The following is a 20398-nucleotide window of genomic DNA, read 5'->3' as shown; positions in this document are numbered from 1 at the left end:
TTTCAAACTATAAAAGTAAAATACTACAATTTTCCCATTTCTGCGAACGTTGCATTTTTTTTTACCATCATTACCTCCAGTATAACCTCCTCTCTGATGAGGTGTCGGAGGTCTTTTCCAGGAGGGAAGTCTCTGGATGGTTCTGCGGCTTGGTTCGGAGCCTGCAGGGCCCGGTTCCGTCAGGTTGGAGGTGTTTTGTTGCTGGGGAAGAGTCCAGACCTACCTCGCCTCTCTGCAGCCTCACTCTCGCTAGTAAATGTATTTTCAGCCAATCAGAAAAATCCATACAGTGGTTGCTAGGCGAATGATCCGGCCAGTAGCCAATCTGATTTGCCGTTCGTGAAGCGAGCAGGGAGTTGAGAAAGACCTAGTGACAGCGCCTGAGTCCCGTGAAGGAACATCACGGAGGCTCGCTCCGTGGGAACACGACAGCCGTCAGGATGCCGAACAAAACCAAGAAGGAGAAGGTGAGTCAGAAGGGCCTTTGTAGTGCGCGCCTGACCGGTGAGGATACCAGAGAAGCGGGAAAGTGGCTCTGGTTCGGCTGCTGGAGACCGGAGACGGTCGGTCTTACCGACCTGGGGAAAGCTAAGCTGCTAAGGCCCCATTAGCCGCGGAGCACCGGCCAGCCGTGTCCCCGGTTTTATTTGACTGGAGCCACTCACTGTAGAAATTCCAGGACGTGATGTAACGGACCGCTCCCAGTAAGGGGGTCCCGGCTGAGTGTAAGCCGTTAGCTGCTGCTGATGCTCCGGGAGGATTCTGCATTATTCATCCGCCTGAAAGCATCTGAGCTTGTTCTAGAAGCTGCTGATGAGCTTTGGACCCTAACCAGCCGGTGTGATGCTGAGCCATTAGGGCGGCGGTCACAGCACACATGCATGGAAACGCCTCTTCTCACCTGAGTGACGTCACCTGATGAGTCCAGAGCCTTAAAGAGTCATCGGTTAATCGAACAATCCGATGAAACCAAGTAAACGCATTACATTCAGTGATTGGTAGGTTGGTTTGTGTGGGTAGAAGTGTGCTGGGTCAGTTTCTTGTTGGTGTTTATAGTGCAGGTGTAGGCTACACCGGAGGCGCTGACTTCTCCAGAGCAGAAGTTGGTTTTTAAACTGGTGTGAAGAGATGAAACCCCACATTTATCATTATTTTCCTCTGCTGCCACAGCAGTGATTTTAGGATGTTTTTAATCTCACGATGAGTCAGGATGGTTGTTTTAATATGTATAATTAATCATCTTCACATGAGACTTTTCTCACATTGAACAGAAAATGAGACAGCAGGCTCAAGTCGTGGTAGTGGCGACAGCCACGGGGTTTCCAGCAACCAGCCGCCACAAGTTTTTCAACGAGGCTTTAAACTAGCCATGGGATTTATTTAGACAAGCAACGAGTTTATTTATTTATTATTTTTTCAGAGCGTTGCCACTTAAATTTCTGTGGCAGCCTCTTTTTGTAAGCATTATTAAATCCAAAGCCTTCATAGAGAACATACAGTCACACGTTCAGGCTACATAACCCCATAAGAGACATAAACATTAATCGTGTACTCAGTTTACACGTGGCTAAACAAGAGATCACGTTATCAGTGTGAAATATCTAGTAAATTTTTAAATAAAATACAAATGCAGATGGTTTTCTTCAAACTTTTAGTGCATCAAAACGTTACAAAACGATATTAACAAAATAACATCAGTGAATTGTAGGTAAGAACGGTTAGAAATAATGAAACAGCTAGGCCATGGGCTGGATCACTATTATCAGATGGAAAAACTAAATTATCAGACATGCTGTCTCATCTGCTGCTTTTCTAAACTTTCAAAAAGTAACAAAACTATTTGAAAGCCACTATTTGTGGATTCTCTGAAAGTTTCCATGGAGTGTGTGTGACAACTTATGTTTTCATTGATCCTAACATTTAATCTGACAGCTGAAACGAGCATCCTTAATAATCTGTACACAGGAAGCTTACCGATGCTGTAATAAAACAAAAGGTATAATAATTTCTTATTAATAAAACCTTGTTGCAGCACTAAAGCAGAAAAATGAGATTTTGCATTAAATATGCAAAATATTTACATATGAATTGTTTTAGAGCCCTTTTATTGGCAGAATCTGATATTAATTTAGTTCTTACAAAAAATGGGTCCCAACGTGGTTTGTGTGGCATTGCCATAGTGTGACGTCATAGGCACAGATCCCCTGTCCTCTTTTTTGGAAATGGAAATATGATCACCCTTTATTAAACAAACCGTCCACCCGGGCTTTTGCGCTGCACAAAGACGCTTCGCTGCCTATGACTTTGAACGTCATTTGAGAGCGGTTGAGAGTCAGTCTCATGCAGACTGACCAATGAAGAGAGGGCCTCAAGTTAAGACCCTCTCCTCATTGGTCAGTTCACACGAGGTGGATCAAAGGTTACCATGAGCAGGTTACGTGATGTCAGGCATTCAAGTATTGAGTATATTTACTGCATATTACAGTAAAATATTCTGTATGTGACCATATTATGGTGGTCCTTGGGTCGTGATGATGGGGCCCTTGAATATTGTTGCCCAGGGTACAACAAAGTGTTAATCTGGCCCTGAGGCTACACCGGAGGCGCTGACTTCTCCAGAGCAGAAGTTGGTTTTTAAACTGGTGTGAAGAGATGAAACCCCACATTTATCATTGATTATTTTCCTCTGCTGCCACAGCAGTGATTTTAGGATGTTTTTAATCTCACGATGAGTCAGGATGGTTGTCATAATATGTATAATTAATCATCTTCACGTGAGACTTTTCTCACATTGAACAGAAAATGAGACAGCAGGCTCAAGCCGTGGTAGTGGCGACAGCCACGGGGTTTCCAGCAACCAGCCGCCACAAGTTTTTCAACGAGGCTTTAAACTAGCCATGGGATTTATTTAGACAAGCAACAAGTTTATTTATTTATTATTATTTCAGAGAGTTGCCACTTAAATTTCTGTGGCACCCTCTTTTTGTAAGCATTATTAAATCCAAAGCCTTCATAGAGAACATACAGTCACACGTTCAGGCTACATAACCCCATAAGAGACATAAACATTAATCGTGTACTCAGTTTACACGTGGCTAAACAAGAGATCACGTTATCAGTGTGAAATATCTAGTAAATGTTAAAATAAAATACAAATGCAGATGGTTTTCTTCAAACTTTATTAGTGCATCGAAACGTTACAAAACGATACAAAATAACATCAGTGAATTGTAGGTAACAACGGTTAGAAATAATGAAACAGCTAGGCCATGGGCTGGATCACTAGACATCCACGTAAAGTTATGCAAGAAATCCAACAGGTTTCTATTTACAACAAGAATTTCACTGTATTTAACCCTCAGGCTTAATTAAGGGCATTTTTGTCCATTTGGGCAGTTTTTTGTTTTTCTTTTTGACACAATATTACCACCGTTTGTGTATATGGTACAACATTTTGTCGCAAAACCTCTCTGGACTAGGGTTGTCACGGTGTGAAAATTAAACCTCACAGTTATTGTGACCAAAATTATCACGGTTTTTGGTATTATCGCGGTATTTTTTAAACGTGTTACATTTTCAGACAACTACATAAACCCTGTATATCGGGAAAATATTGTCCTCAGTTTGTGTCCAAATTTTGCCTAAAATGTGTTATTTTGTAATAATGTTGTTTATTTGTTTACATATTTCTCCTTTAGTCTTTAAAATACCAATATTTGCCCATAACTTCTTATTTTTTGTCTGTTTGATGTCATCATTTTAAAAGTATTAGATCAGATGATACTCACTACTCAAGTAGCCTTCTAATCGGATACTATCGCGTCAGACCCGTGCCACAACCCGTGCACGCGCATTGGGTCCACAGCGCGCGTGTGAACGGGACTCGCGAGCGAAAATATACATGGCAGCGCGCGCGTGAACGGGACTCGCGAGCGAAAATATACATGGCGAGAGGTCATTTGTGCACTGAGAGGGAGCAAACTGTGTCTGTGAGCGCACAAGGATGTGCACAAGTGACAAACCTGCGTGCGCGCGTTGTCAACGAGCACACGGCAGAGGAAAACGTGCGCGCGCGGCAGCCTCTGTGCGCGCTCGGCAGCCTCTCTGCGCGCTCGGTTTCTGACTCCTGCTCGCTCGGCTGTAAGGGCTTTTGGCACTCTGGAGGCGTGGCCTGTGGCAGATCTTCTCTGTCCTCTGATTGGTTAGTTTACCCCACACTTTACCCTCTATCTATATAAAAAAGTCTGATATTCAGTAGTTGCTGGCATAGCTCAGCTGGGAGAGCGGGTGACTCTCGCTCCGGAGGATCCAGGTTCGAGTCCGGCCAAGGAAAATGCAGAAGATGTCATGTTAATTTTTCTTAATTTCAGGTATCTTACAGTTGTGACCGTTCAACTGTCATTAAACGTCCGAATGTTTGCTGGGCAGTGTTTTAAAAAGTGCACATAAGCTAGATGGTTTTAACCATATAAAATTACATTTTTTGTGATACTGGAAAAATACATACTGAAATAAAACTACTGATTGAAAACTTTATGACTGTGGTTGTACAATATATGACTCACTAATACACTGCAAACTCCCTTAGAGTGGGAAACTCCCTTAGAGTGGGGCTTCCAGAGAGAGAGAGAGAGAGAGAGAGAGAGAGAGAGAGAGAGAGAGAGAGAGAGAGAGAGAGAGAGAGAGAGAGAGAGAGAGAGAGAGAGAGAGAGAGAGAGAGAGAGAGAGAGAGAGAGAGAGAGAGAGAGAGAGAGAGAGAGAGAGAGAGAGAGAGAGAGAGAGAGAGAGAGAGAGAGAGAGAGAGAGAGAGAGAGAGAGAGAGAGAGAGAGAGAGAGAGAGAGAGAGAGAGAGAGAGAGAGAGAGAGAGAGAGAGAGAGAGAGAGAGAGAGAGAGAGAGAGAGAGAGAGAGAGAGAGAGAGAGAGAGAGAGAGAGAGGTTCTTGCCTCATTAATGAATTGTTTATTTTTTTCAGTATTTAATTGACAAATTATCCTTTCAAATAATTAATTGATGAGTTACATAATTGTCCATTTCATAAAGAAACTGCATATCAAGCTTTCATTCAGATGACCTTCAACAGTGCTGCACCCTGCTGAGGGACATCCGAGTAAAACCTTGAGATGGCCATTTTCTGTTCACTAACTTGCTTTAGTAAATCCTTACTTTTGTTAAATAAATCAGTTGTTGAACCCCCACTCCTCTGTTTGGTCTCCTTTCTTATTACAGCCCACCACTTCCAGTCTGGGTTGTAACAATCTGCAGACAGATTTCTGAGTATCTCCTCCTTTACACAGATCCTCACTGAGCCATGTACTGTGAACAAATAGTTTCTCCATGATATTATCCAGCAAGGTTCCGTTTTTGTCAAAACAAGGGTGAGGTAATGAAAAAATAGAAATATTTCATTAAATTAACATTTAAATTATTTATATGCATCATTAAAAAAAACATGTTTTGAAATATATAAAGTGCACCAAACTTTACTCAGTCCATTCAACAATTCTAAATGGACAATTATGTAACTCATCAATTAATTATTTGAAAGGATAATTTGTCAATTAAATGCTGAAAAAAATAAACAATACATTAATGAGGCAAGAACTTTTTAAACGAACATACCTACACCCACAAGTCTATTTTTACCTGGTTAAAACCATCTAGCTTATGTGCACTTTTTAAAACACTGCCCAGCAAACGTTCGGACGTTTAATGACAGTTGAACGGTCACAACTGTAAAATACCTGAAATAAAGAAAAATAAACATGACATCTACTGCACTTTCCTTGCCTGGACTCGAACCTGGTTCCTCCGGGGCGAGAGTCACCCGCTCTCCCAGCTGAGCTATACCAGCGACTACTGAATGTCAGACTTTTTTATATAGATAGAGGGTAAAGTGCGGGGTGAACTAACCAATCAGAGGACAGAGAAGATCTGCCACAGGCCACGCCTCCAGAGTGCCAAAAGCCCTTAAAGCCGAGCGAGCAGGAGTCAGAAACCGAGCGCGCAGAGAGGCTACCGAGCGCGCACAGAGGCTGCCGCGCGCGCACGTTTTCCTCTGCCGTGTGCTCGTTGACAATGCGCGCACGCAGGTTTGTCACTTGTGCACATCCTTGTGCGCTCACAGACACAGTTTGCTCCCTCTCAGTGCACAAATGACCTCTCGCCATGTATATTTCCGCTCGCGAGTCTCGTTCACACGCGCGCTGCCATGTATATTTTCGCTCGCGAGTCCCGTTCACACGCGCGCTGTGGACCCAATGCGCGTGCACGGGTTGTGGCACGCTTTAAACGCCATAGAATACTTTTTTACCCTTACTTGAGTAATAAACCCTATATCAGGAAAATATTGTCCTCGATTTGTGTCCTCCCAGTGAGCTTTGCAGATTTGGGAAAATGTCATCAGGCAGTGATCATTGTTAAATTCATAATTATTCTCGGAGAGAGACCAACTCTTATCTTCCCCTGGGAGCCCCGTCATGCATAGCGTCATTTCAATATGGGGGTTTCCGCGACACGGTTTATATGCAGGTAGCGGCGCTGCGGCTGCTTTATATAGCGACTCGTTGCATTCTCCCTCAACCCAAATCCTCGGATCACGCATTTTAGCTAAAACGTTAGCTTGCCTTGCGTTGACTGTAGAGTTGTGGGTGATGGTCACGCAGATGTGTCATGAGATTTGAAGCATTGCTGCCTTTCACAGACACTTTTTCTGCACGTGCTGCAAACAGGATAGCCGTCTTCTATCAACTGTCCCTCGGCATTCTTCAAAAATCCAAAAAATGCCTGTACTTCCGAATTTATCTTCTTTGAGGGATAATAAATGTCCTGAGCGCTGCCGTCTCCTCCTTTGGCCATTATTTCAGCTTTAGCTTCAAGAAAGTTTTGGCTGTAAACAACAAAGTGCGCATGTGCCGCCGGCAACTTCAGCAGATGATACGGTGGCTGGTAAGGGTCACCGCGTCTACACCGCAGCCACGGTAATCCACCGAGATATTATATTTTTTTAAAAACAAGACGGTTATTATTGTCAACTTTTTTACCGGGGTTTACCGCTACACCGGTTACCGTGACAACTCTACTCTGGACAAATTTTGAAATTCAATTTGGAATTTTTAAAATATCAAGCAAAAAGGAGCCATACTTGTCAGGAAAGCATTCCAAGAGGCAGCAAGTGGAGGTCTGATCAGAGACACTTGGGACAAGCCACTCTCTGAGGACCTCAGGAGAGAAGCCATCAAACTATTTGAGGAGTATGTGCGTGTTGGCCACGTCACATTCCCTAGGAGCCTCACACCAACTGGCTGGATTGGAAAACCTTGGGGAGTAACATTCTCCAATGACAGTGACAAGAGCTTTGGAGCTGTAGTGTACCTCAGGTGGGAGATCGAGCAAGGCATCCAGGTCAGATTGGTCGAATCTAAAGCAAAACTCACGCCACTGGACCAAAAAGGGGAACCAGTCAAGGCAGAGATTTGTGGGGCCGTTTTTGCAACCCGGCTCAGAAAATATATTGAAAAGCATGGCCGAATGGAAATTGAGTGATGGTTCCACCTACTGGACAGTCAAACTGTGTTGGGAGCTATTCATTGGGACAGTTATGGATACCATACCTTCTATGCCAACAGGGTTGGTGAAATTCAGAAGGCTGGGTCTCTAGAGGACTGGTGGTGGATTCCTGGTGATGTGAACATAGCTGATATTTTGACAAGAGGAGCTACTCCAGAGGATCTCAATGAGGTTTCAGAATGGCAAACCGGACCTTATTTCTTGAACAGTCTGTGGAAGAATGGCCAAAAAAGTCAGCTAAAGAAGTTGCAACTAATGCCAAGGAGAGCATAAGTAAACTACAAAGAAAAGCTTTCTCAGCAGTACTGACCAGAGCGCAAGCAAAGAGAGGTCAGAATAATGTACAGCAAATCACCTTATGTAACAAACCAGTGACTCGTCCAGAAACTTCTAATAGTCTGGAGGAAATCCCAATCCACAGACCTCCAGCTGGTTTTGCAGTCAAACTACTTGTTGATGAAAGAAAGTTTAGTAGTTTGACCAGACTAGTCAGAATCCTTGCCTGGGTGTGGAGAGCTGTTAAAAGATGGAAGCACTCAGCAGTCGGTAAGCTAAAGTGGGAGGTCGTTCTACCAAAGGAGGACATCAAGACCAAAGCCAAGCAAGCTGTACTGTCTGCAAATGAGTATAAAGATTCTTTCAGAGACCTTTTCCTTGCAACCCAGGATGGAGTCACCTTTCATGACACACTACCCTCAACCGACAGGCTGTATTCAAAGAAAGGGAATCAGGGCTGCTAGTGTGTGGAGGAAGAATCCAGATCTTCAATGAAGAGGGAACTGCAGTACCAATCTAACCTTATGAAGCCTGGATATCAAGACTTCTAGCTCAGGAAGCTCACAGGGTAAATCATGAGAAGATTGCAGGAACTCTCCTATGAATGAGGGAAAAGGCCTGGGTTGTGAGAGGCCGGAAGTTGGCTAAGAAAGTTGTGGACAACTGTGTGTTATGCAGAAAAGCTAGAGCTAGAAGATGCCAACAACTCATGGAGGATCTTGCACTGGAGCGAACATAGCCAGCCAGACCATTTGAATTCACGACAGTGGATCAATTTGGACTGTATAAAGTAAAGGATGCAGTTGGAAAGAGAGTGAGGCTGAAAGTATGGGGCATTGTCTTCTGCTGTATGGCGTCGAGGGCCATGCACACAGATGTTGTTGGGGCACAGTCAACTGAAGAGTTTCTGCTAGCCTACCAAAGGTTCACAGCTTTGAGAGGACACCCTAGAAAACTGTGGTCAGATCCTGGAAAGAACTTTGTGGGAGCCAAGCCTGCCATATTGGAACTTTATCTGTTTCTGGACCAGTTAGAGAAGGCAGAACTAGAGAACGAGGCCACCAAACATGGGACAAACTGGAGCTGGACGATCCACCCAGCAGACTCGCCTCACAGGAATGGAGCCGCTGAAGCAGCTGTTCAGGTCATGAAAAGAGCCCTGCATAACCTAGGGGGAGATGGAATCTTCACATGGGGAGAGTTTCAAACATTCCTTTACATGGCAGCGAACCTGGCTAATGAAAGGCCAATAGATGCCAGGTCTCAGAGTCGAGAGGACTGTAGTGAATACCTCAGCCCAAACTCTCTGCTCCTTGGTAGGGCTGGACCTAAGGGAGATACAGGAAGCTTCAACTTTGACAACTACCCTTACAAGAGGCTAAGAGTGATTCAGGCAGAAGTTAACAGGTTCTGGAAGAAATGGAGCCAACTGGCTAGACCCAACCTATTCATCAGAAGTAAGTGGCACACAAAGGAACGCAATGTTGCAGTTGGCGACATTGTTTGGGTGGCAGACCAGAATGCCTTGAGAAACCAATATAGACTTGCCAGGGTGATCAGTGTCAACACCGACAGGAAGGGAGTTGTGAGGGATGTCAATGTCAAAATGTTCCCAAGTTACCCAGTTACCTCTGTGAGACCTGTAAAACAAGACAATAACGCAAAGAGAGAACATCGCGCCCAGATCCCCGCTACAGTTCTTCACAAAGACGTCAGGCGGATTGTCATCTTGCTTCCTGTAGAAGAGCAAAATGTCACTGGGGATGCAAGAGATGGAGAGAGTGGATCAATGGTGAAAGAGATTCTGAAGTCACCATAGTAAGATCAGCCTCTGCTCTATAATCTTTGGACTTAACAGTGTGACCTCCTTGGGTTCAAGAACCAGGAGCTCAAGTGGGAGGTGTCAGGCTCAAAGTCGCAATGTCAGATCAGTCAGCCAGTCAATAATGGCACCCCCTGGAGGCTGAGGAACACCACCATCCTCCCTACTAAGGAAGTTCCTGTCTGATCAGCTTATCAGCTGAGTGAGAGCACCTGCCTGCAGGACACAAACAAATTCAGTCTGTACCTCAGAAGGAATCAGTGGATGCAGCAAAAAAACTGTTCAGCTTGGGGGAAACCACAAAGAGGCTACTGGTATGATACTGACAATATTCTACTGTTGAGCAAAGTTAAATGAAATTACCTGCTTAGATTAGATTTAAAATAGTATTTGAAATGCAGTGGATGATACTTTATTTGGACTTTTTAATTTTAAAATCATTATTAAAGCAGCATTATTAGATAAAATAATTTATTCATTCTGATTGTAATTGTATAAATCTGTTTCTGTTAGAAGGTTTTCAACCTGATTACCTGATTTACCTCAAATAAATTGAGAAGAGGAAATGAGTTGTTTCCTAGCTTACTTTTTGTGGTGGATCAAGTCTTTTTCAAGTTTGGACAGAAGCTGAACAGAGAGAAACTTGACAACAATGATTTAATATTGCGATGACGATATAACTTGTGATGAAGAAAAACTTAACTCAGGAACAAAAATAATAAGAAACAAAGCAATAAAAATGACAAAAAAATTCATAAAAATGAGAAATGCAAAAGATGTGAGGAAAGAGAAAAAGAAAATGAACAAGAAAAAGTAATCGATCATGGGAAAAGCAGAATCAGCAGAAAGAGCAGAACAAAGCTAAGTCAGGTGTTTGCTAACAATCAAAATTAAGTGCCATCCGCCTCAAGGCTGGGCACCCAATTGGCCACATGGGTGAAGAGCTATATTTGATTTGTTAAAAAACACTATGCTTCCATTTGATTGACAGAGTGCATTATGTGTAGCAAACATTAGAGCTGACCATTCATTGCGATATTTATCTGTTCTTTGCGATATGCATATTGCACATGCTGATATCGCGATGATATATTTGCGATATATTGTGCAGCCCTACAGTATTTCCTCCAATAGTCTAAGACTCTAGCAGCATAACTAAAGGGATGAGCCAGGGTAACCCACGCTAAGCTAAGTAGAATAGTATGAAGGCCAATGTGTTTAACCAGCACAGTGGCCTAGTGGTAGAGTGTCCGCCTTGAGACTGGGAGATCAGGGTTCGATTCCTGGTCGGGTCATACCAAAGACTTTGAAAAAATGGGACCCAATGCCTCCCTGCTTGACACTCAGCATTAAGGGGTTGGATTGGGGGGATTAAACCACCAAATGGTTCCCGAGCGCGGCTGTGTCTGCAGCTCACCGCTCCCCCAGGGGATGGGTCAAATGCGGAGAACAAATTTCACACACACATCAGTGTGTGTGACAACTAATGGGAATTTAACTTTAACGAAATGCATGTAGATCTGTTGCGTGTGTTTGTACAACATGATTTGAGCTTGAAATAGCTTGTTCTTTTACACGCTATGAACTGATTTCTAATCATGTTCTGTTGTTAAGTAAAGAAAGGAGAGAGAAATGCAGTTTTTAAATTTGAAAGCCGAAAAATGTATTTTTTTCCTGATTAGGCTATTTTGCATTTGAGTCCAAATCATTTGATTTTGAGAAAACAGGAACAGATGGCATTGGCTTAGTCAGCATTTAGACTGCACCTTAAGCCGGGCGTACACTGTGCGACTTTTTCACTCGTAGCACTCAGCTTCAGCTCAAACTGTACGGCTTCCTCGCAGAGCAGATCTCACGAGTCATGTGCTCACACTGTACGACCCAGTTCTCGGATGCGACCTGACTGCTCACACTGTACGTCTGGTAGCAACACATCGGCCCTAAAAATATGCTAAAAATTGCAGTTTTTACTCAACACGTCAGACTTTTTTGTCTTGTCTTGCCTGTTGTCCTTCGGGAGTGCTGCAGGAGGACACACAGGGATTTATGGGGGTTGGATGAGGAAAACGAAATAAAGGAAGTAAATCTGTGTTTTGTGATCAGTTTAATTTGACATGAACATGACAAAAACGCTTTCTTGACAATATTTGTGAGTAAAAAAAACGTGTAGAAACAAAAACGAACAACGTTTGTTATTAGGGAAATAGCGGGCAAGCGGTGTTGATGCAGGATTGTGCATGCGCCGTGAGCGGTTCTGATACTTTTTGGGTCGCAGCTGCTCGCAGCGCCGCTTCAACAGTGCGATACCCTCACGAGGGACGAGCAAAATATTAAACACGCCAGAAGTCCGTGCGACCTCACAACTGATGATCGGTAGCTGGTCACGTGGTGTTAATCGCCTCTCGTAACCCCCTGTATATTACACGACGCTCGGTGCAAAACTCGCCCCGATCTCGTGGATTCTCGCACGAGTGGAAAATCGGCTCAAAAAAGTGAAAAAGTCGCCCAGTATACGCCCGGCTTTAGAGACCAAAAAAAGTTGGAGACCTCTGCTCTCTCTCTCTCTCTCTCTCTCTCTCTCTCTCTCTCTCTCTCTCTCTCTCTCTCTCTCTCTCTCTCTCTCTCTCTCTCTCTCTCTCTCTCTCTCTCTCTCTCTCTCTCTCTCTCTCTCTCTCTCTCTCTCTCTCTCTCTCTCTCTCTCTCTCTCTCTCTCTCTCTCTCTATATATATATATATATATATATATGTGTATATATATATATATATATATGTATTTATATATTAGGCCTGTCAATCAATTAAAATTTTTTATCGCGATTAATCGCATGATTGTCTATAGTTATCTCGCAGGTAATCACAAACTTAATTTTTAATAACTTTTAATACTGATAAAAAATTTATTTCAAATATGGAGTGAACAAATGTCATTTTTTATGAAAATATGTTTATTATAACTTGAGCAAATTCAAACATAACAAAAAGTTCCAAATCTTAATGAGAAAAACAAAAATATTCATAAATGCAATTAAGCATAACCTTCCTCACAATAACAGTTTTACCTTATATGGTTCCACCCAGATAAGGACTCACAAAATCAACACATGAGAATAAAACTAGGACAAAGAGAGGTGTGTGATATAGAACCAGGACTCTGCCTGTGCGTTTTAAACATAGCTTATTGTTTCTGGTGAACTTAAAAAGGCAACACTTCTGGGTTTATTTTTTCTTTCCTATCCCAATGAACCTCTCCAGGTTATTTTTTGGGCTCTCCCAGTTACTTTTTTGTACTTGGCCAGTTGCTCAAGCAGACGAGCATTTTCACATTTTTAGAAGACAGTGCAGCTCGTTTCTTCTGAACATCTGCCCAGAAAGTGAGAATAACCTCTCACATGGTATGGATGTGGCAGGTGTTGCCAAGTACTTCTGTGCAAGGGATGCCATCACACTGTGTGCACCTTCATGTCTGGACCACCATTTCTGGGGACAATCCTCCTTATCAATAGTAGGCTCTGCCTTGTATTGATCCAAAGATCTCTCAATACAGTCCTCTTCTTCATCAGATGAAGAATCCTGGGAAAGCATGAGGATGTTTTTTTTTCTTGGGGGGGCTCCGATGTTGCTGAATCTTCAGGCTGTGCTGGTGCCTGCCTCTCCCTTAGCAAAGCAGTGATTAGTCGCCACACTTCAACCCTGTCAGGTTTGCTAAGACACTTGAGATCCTTAAACCTAGGATCGAGTGCAGTTGCAACCTTGAGCCATGTGATGTTAGCTTTATCCTTGTGCTTCTCTGTTTCTGTTTTGAGTCTCTTTAAACTTCAACATGTAAGCTGGGTCCTCCTCAGAGACCTCCAATACTCGCAGGAGGTGGCACAATGCTGGCAACACCACAGAGCAGGAAACAAACTTCTCTCCTCCCAGAAGTTCATTGAAGTATCTTCAGTAAAACAGATTAAATTTCAGTCAGAAACAGAGAAACCAACCACCTAGACTAAATTACTTCCACCCCCTCCCTCCCCACACACACACACACACACACACACACACACACACACACACACACACACACACACACACACACACACACACACACACACACACACACACACACACACACACACACACACACACACACACACACACAGACTTGCTTTATTAACAAAAGACTGATAAATATAAATACAGGAGTTTCCAACTTTTTCAGTTTTTCCAGCTCAGTTGATGTTGGCATTGTGATGGTGGTTACTTGTTGGGCCAGTGCAGCTCTCAGTGGTTCCTGATTTCTCAGAACACGCTTGATCATCTCTAGAGTACTATTCCATCTTGTTGACACATCCTGGGTGAATGACTCTTTCTTGATGGAGTGTGCGATTTGTTGTTGTTCAAGTTCCACTGCATTTGCTGGGCTGTGCTTGAAATGACCAACAACTTTTCTGCATTTTGTCAGTGCACTGTCAATTGGACTGTTCTGTAGAGAAACTGCAATAGCTTGATGCAGGCTGTGTGCAATGCAAGGCATATGCTCAAATGGTAGTTGCCTCGCCGCAGCAATCATGTTGTGTGCACTATCTGTGGTCAGTGTGCTGACTTTAAGTTCAATGTTCCACTGCCGGGCTACTTGCATAAAATGCTCAGTGCATGTGTCGGCAAAATGTCTGTCCTCTGTTTTCATAACAGTCAAAGCATGTGACCGAAGTTCCCAGTTTGATGTAAAATAATGTGCTGTTACCCCGAGATAGCTGTGATTACTCAGAGACGTCCAGTAGTCCCCTGTTAGGGCAACTGTTTTTGTCTGACTCAATGTCTCCTCCACCTTAGCTTTTTCATCTTGATACAGTTTTTGTATATGGGTTACCGTGGTGGCTCTCGAAGGTAATTCATACGTGCTGTCGCTTGATGCAATGCGAATTACGTCAAGTAGTCTTTTATCCTCCACAATGTCAATTGGTCTGCAAGCTGTAGCTACCCATTTAGCAATGGCTGTTGAAAGCTTACACGATGTCGAATTGTCCAGGCATGTCTGCTGAAAACTTTCCAGCGTGGTTTGCTTTCGACGAGGAGGAGGAGAGCTCTCTGCATCAGCTGTATGTTTAGCCAGCAGGTGGTATTTGAGACTTGAAGTAGTACGATGATAGCTCAGTTCACATCGACAGTAAACACAGATGACTTTTGTCTCATCAGTTGTACCATCTGGTAGAGTTTTAAATAGAAACTTTCCATTCAAAAGACCATTTTTGCATTCCATGCTCTACCTAGCATCCGCCGACTGAGCATTAACGTTCTTGTTTATGTAGGCTATGGAACGCCAGGAGGGCAAAAGGAAAGTACGGAAGCCTGCGCGTTAATCACACATTAATTAAATTAATGCTGTTAAAAGGAGCTTTGCATTAATGCATTAAAAACACATTTATTTTGACAGCCCTAATATATATATGTGACAGTGTGAGCGTCCTGTCACAATGTCCAGATTGATCATGCGCCCTGGCTACTTGGCCAATGGGATGTCGCTTTGGCTGACTGGTTAATGCGTATGACTCTCACCCGGGAGTCTGGGGATCAAATCCCGCCCGGGCCCTCGTTTCTCCACCTTGTCACACACACACACACACACACACACACACACACACACACACACATATATCGGAATATATTGACTTTTTTTAAGCAAACAGCTTCTTTCCCTTATTGGAGCCACTAGGATAACTCCGTTTCATGCTTACTGTTTTGACTTCCGCGTTGAATTTGTTATGAACTCTTCCACCTTTCTTCTTCTTCTTCTTCTTCTTCTTCTTCTTCTTCTTCTTCTTCTTTGTGCTCTTAAGGCACTTGACAAACGACAATTTGGTGCATTACCACCACCAACTGGATTGGAATGGAATGACTACCAATCGCTTCCTGTTTGTGCATCGGCATCTTAAAGGAATAGTCCATTGTGGCGTTAACAGAGGGGTGCCGGTGGTCAATTTTTTGGGTGAAAGAATGTTTAAAATTTCAGATTTAAGTGAAGCTGCAGCTCTTTACCAGCTGAATGAATAATCACTAATGTGAAATTTCCACACCCGGGTGGAGTTGAACAGAACCTGGACCCGTTCTGGGTGAACCTGCTGACACCATTCACGAGAACCTCAAGCTTGAGCTCTTCATATTCTTCCAGAACCATTGTGTATCTGAACTTCTGGATTTCATGAAGAGTTTCAGGTGTGATCCAGCACCAGTTCTGTGAGTTTATGGGTCAGGGTTAATGCTGCTATTGGTTGTCAATATTATAAACAACCAATAGCAGACTCCAGAAGATGTGACCGGCATGTAGTCACTATAAAAAAATCTGATTTAGGACCAAAGATCTTGATCGGTTGTGGTTTAGAATCTTTTAAAAATCTGATATGAGCCAAAGATTTATTGTGAATTGGCCCATTTTTACCTGCAGTGTGCACATGGCTGTAGTACTGGTTTCATTCAGAGGAACCTTTGGTTTCATTTACCTTTGTTTGTTTTTACAGGAAACAAGTAAATCATCCAAAAGCAGCTCAAAAAACAGCAGCAGCAGCAGCATTGGGAAGGATGGAACCTCAGAGAACTCTGATGAGGTGAGTCATCGCATTCAGTCCCGTGACCTTCACAGGACCATGCAGCTGCTGCTGCATGTTCGTAGAAATGCTCCTAAATACACAGCTGTGACCATGCATGCAAACAGCATCTAGTGGCAGAACTGGGGAACCACAATATTAAGGTCTCAGTCATCCACACGCATTCCACATCCTAAGATAATTTTTACCCATAATGGCATTTTTCTGGCCTGGCCTGGTACGGTCTTGATAGCGTCAGCCCGTTAAGTTAAAGTGGCAGTGTGCATTTTCTCTGGTGATAGGTGGCAATACATACCTAAATCATTGCAAGCAAGTGGTATTTTTGCCTTTGAGGAGAGTCTAGTTTATGTTTCTACATCAGGTCCTCAAGCAAGAGACGCACATGTACTGACGTCTCCTGGGAGTGTTGCAAAGCAATTCCCCATCAGGACAACAGTGGGTGTAGCGCTGTTCTGGGGTATCCTGTCATGTATCCTTCTTCATAGGCTCATAACCTGGGTGGGGCTGTCAGTTGGTTCTGATCTTATCTTGAAGACAGGGGTTATGTTGGTTCTATTCGTGATCACAAATCAAAGCTGATCACCGTGACATGTGGGGTCCCCCATGGCTCAATTCTTGGACCACTGCTCTTCAATCTCTATAAGCTCCCCCTGGGTCAGGTCATACACAATAACAACATTACTTTTCATAGTTATGCAGATGATACCCAGATGTACCTAGCTCTATCACCTATTGACTGTAGTCCTCTAGACTCACTCTGTCATTGTTTGGAGCAAGTTAATGGCTGGATGCAATCAAACTTCCTCCAGTTAATCAAAGACAAGACTGAAGTTATCAAGAACTGCTCTGGAGTGGTTCTCCTCTTATCTTTCTGAGCGCTCTTTCTCTGTGGCCGTCTCCAAGTTTAGGTCCTCCACCACCTCCCTTACCCATGGTGTCCCACAAGGTTCTGTGCTGGGGCCTCTGCTCTTCCTCCTCCATCTGCTTCCTCTTCAGCACATCCTGACCTCCTTCAAATCAATCTATCAATCACATTTTATTTATAAAGTGCTTTTCAAGCAAAGTGCTACTCATAGTTCTTTACAGAATAAAAATGATCCCAAATTCCCATAACAGTTTAAAAATATTAAAACACACACACACACACACACACACACACACACACACACACACACACACACACACACACACACACACACACACACACACACACACACACACACACACACACACACACACAAACCATGCTCCAGGCATAAACGTCGCTCCATCCTAAAGATGATCCTGCTGAGCAGAGAGCCTGACTTGTGTGTGTGTGTGTGTGTGTTTTCAGTCACAGCAGCAGAGCAACAACAACAAACGTGCCAGTAACAGCACGCCTCCACCCACCCTGCTCAACAAGATTAAATACTCTGGAGGTCCTCAGCTGGTGAAGAAGGAGCGCCGCCAGAGCTCGTCCCGCTTCAGCCTGACCAGGAACCGGGAGCTGCAGAAGCTACCTGCCCTCAAAGGTAAATGAAACCAAACCCAACCAAGTCCTCAGTCCTGTTAGCTGAAGGAGTGCCGATCAGCCCGTCACCTGTCAAACACCTGGATGTTAGCCTGTTATCAGTTGAGACTGGTCCAAAGTCTCAGCAGAATCAAGCTAATCCTCATATTTCTGTGGTCTTCAGATGCCCCTGCTGTGGATCAAGAGGAGCTGTTCATGCAGAAGCTGCGTCAGTGCTGCGTTCTTTTTGACTTCATATCCGACCCGCTCAGTGACCTGAAGTACAAGGAAGTGAAGAGGGCAGGGCTTAATGAGATGGTGGAGTACATTACACACAACATCGATGTGGTCACCGAGTCCATCTACCCCGAGGCCGTCATCATGGTGAGACAACCAAATGGTACCGCTCAGAGCTTTGTTCCGCTCCCGTTTTTACTCAGAATCTCTGCTTCATGTTTGTAAATCTTAGCAGGTGAAAGAATCAGGAACCTTCATCATTTGGTGTAAGTAACTTCTGTTTGTGTGACATCTCAGTTTTCTGTCAATGTGTTCCGGACTCTTCCTCCATCCTCCAACCCCACCGGAGCCGAGTTTGACCCTGAGGAGGATGAGCCCACACTGGAGGCGGCCTGGCCCCATCTGCAGGTACATCACCTGGAAACAAGGTCCAAAAATTAAACGCACCCTTTATCCAAAACTACCGAACCAATGGGTGTATCTGTGTTCACAGCTGGTGTACGAGTTCTTCCTGCGCTTTCTGGAGTCTCCAGACTTCACACCGAACATTGCAAAGAAATACATCGACCAAAAGTTTGTCCTCTCGGTAAGTTGTTACTTGTCTGTCTAGAATTTTGTGAGACAGGTGGTTATGACAATTTCTCACCTGTCTCCCAGCTCCTGGAGCTGTTTGACAGTGAAGATCCCAGAGAGAGAGACTTCCTGAAGACCATCCTTCACCGCATCTATGGAAAGTTCCTCGGTCTTCGAGCCTACATTCGCCGGCAGATAAACAACATCTTCTACAGGTGAGCTGCTCCAGTACCTGAGAAATGAAGAGAGAGAGAGAGAGAGAGAGAGAGAGAGAGAGAGAGAGAGAGAGAGAGAGAGAGAGAGAGAGAGAGAGAGAGAGAGAGAGAGAGAGAGAGAGAGAGAGAGAGAGAGAGAGAGAGAGAGAGAGAGAGAGAGAGAGAGAGAGAGAGAGAGAGAGAGAGAGAGAGAGAGAGAGAGAGAGAGAGAGAGAGAGAGAGAGAGAGAGAGAGAGAGAGAGAGTGTAGCACTCCAGTGATGGGAGTGCCACAGAGAAAAAGACTTTTGACCTTAATAGGACAACAGGGATGTTACTGTTCAGTTTTCTGTCATGCCCCTCTAGCTCACAGAATGAAGTATTGGGGTGCCCCCATGTTTGAAGTCATCTTTACATTGAGCTAATTGTTTGCTAACCAGAGCTTTTCTGGTATTTTTATAAAGATGTTCCGATCACATATTTTTTGCTCTCAATCTGATTCCGAGTCTTTCGATTTTGAGTATCTGCCGATACCGAGTCCCGATCCGATAATTTTCAGCAAAGCAATAAAATAATCACATCACATCAAAGGCTCACTTTCACGTGTTTAGGAAGGAAACTGACTAAAACATGTTTATATTATCAGTATATATAAAAGTTGTCTACTCCCTCAATATGCAGCTGTTGTTAGCAATGCGTGTTCCTGTGTCTCGGCAGGCAGGCTAACTTTTCCCTGCAGAACACCGGTAGCTACCACGGGCAGCTCGAGTGCTGCAGGAAACAACACGACTTTTTGCAGTCAGTTGGCAGTTTCTCTTTGTTTATTAACGTGTCTTTCCCTGTCAGCTGGCTCCGCGGTTTGTCTGACTTTACTGTGAATTGGGACGACTGTTGGTGGCAAACTGGGAACTAATGGGGACCGGTGATTCGCTTTGTTGATGCCCGAAAGTAATGGGTATATTTAACCACCAATATCAAAGAAACACAAACTGAACACGGACAATTGCCTTTTAGAGCAACTTTGCAAAGCGGAGTGTGAGATGGAGTGTGTGTTCACGTCCCAACTCAGACTGAAATCGACTTGGCTCATCTAGGTCTTTTATTAGAAATGATTACACCATCATTAAATAATTAAAAAGAAGAACACACAAGAAGTTGGGAGTTGTCAACCTTATCAGTGGTATGCAGGAACAGAAATTTCTAGTTTCACTGGATAGTCAAGATGTGAGTGTTTTAATCATGGACTCAGACTGTGTGCTTGGCACGCTGTCTCATGGCAGAGGCACGTGAGCTGAAAGATTTTAGTGTCATAAGACATGATCAATAAAACAATTTCTAAAATCTCTAACATTTCCCTCCTGTTTATCATATTAAAATCATAAGTACAAGTATTTCATAAGAAGACATGAATATAAAAATGATAAAGAAAAATCCTCCATGAAAAACTTCAAGTGACTGTGTCTTGTTTTCACATTTTCCACAACACTGTCATCAAGAGGAGGAAAAGAAAACAATGTATGTAATTTAATTCAAACAAGAATAAAAATGTTTTGGTCAAACAAATCACACAAAATATCAGCAATATTTACACTAGCAGAGAAGGCGTTAGAAAAATGATTGATGTAGTTTGCTTCAGGTGAATAGCAGACAGGACAGG

The 20398-nt window shown here is 43.5% G+C and overlaps 1 protein-coding gene across 2 annotated transcripts in view; it reads left to right on the top strand.

Annotated features, from left to right (window-relative positions):
• Positions 1-311: 311 nt before the first annotated feature.
• Positions 312-20398, top strand: part of ppp2r5d (protein phosphatase 2, regulatory subunit B', delta) — a 63011-nt gene continuing 42924 nt past the window's right edge. Inside the window, exons 1-7 of one of the 2 annotated variants that reach the window (XM_070542651.1) lie at positions 312-467; positions 16163-16249; positions 17583-17760; positions 17923-18122; positions 18273-18383; positions 18469-18561; positions 18633-18763. In XM_070542651.1, the coding sequence (XP_070398752.1) occupies positions 441-467; positions 16163-16249; positions 17583-17760; positions 17923-18122; positions 18273-18383; positions 18469-18561; positions 18633-18763 (827 nt within the window). In that variant the 5' untranslated portion in view covers positions 312-440. The remainder of the gene's footprint in view (positions 468-16162; positions 16250-17582; positions 17761-17922; positions 18123-18272; positions 18384-18468; positions 18562-18632; positions 18764-20398) is intronic. The other variant, XM_054750445.2, reaches the window with a different exon arrangement.

Source organism: Nothobranchius furzeri, chromosome 12 (assembly GCF_043380555.1).
Source record: "Nothobranchius furzeri strain GRZ-AD chromosome 12, NfurGRZ-RIMD1, whole genome shotgun sequence".
Classification (NCBI taxonomy): Eukaryota; Metazoa; Chordata; class Actinopteri; order Cyprinodontiformes; family Nothobranchiidae; genus Nothobranchius; species Nothobranchius furzeri.
This window is presented reverse-complemented; position numbering and strand designations above follow the sequence as displayed.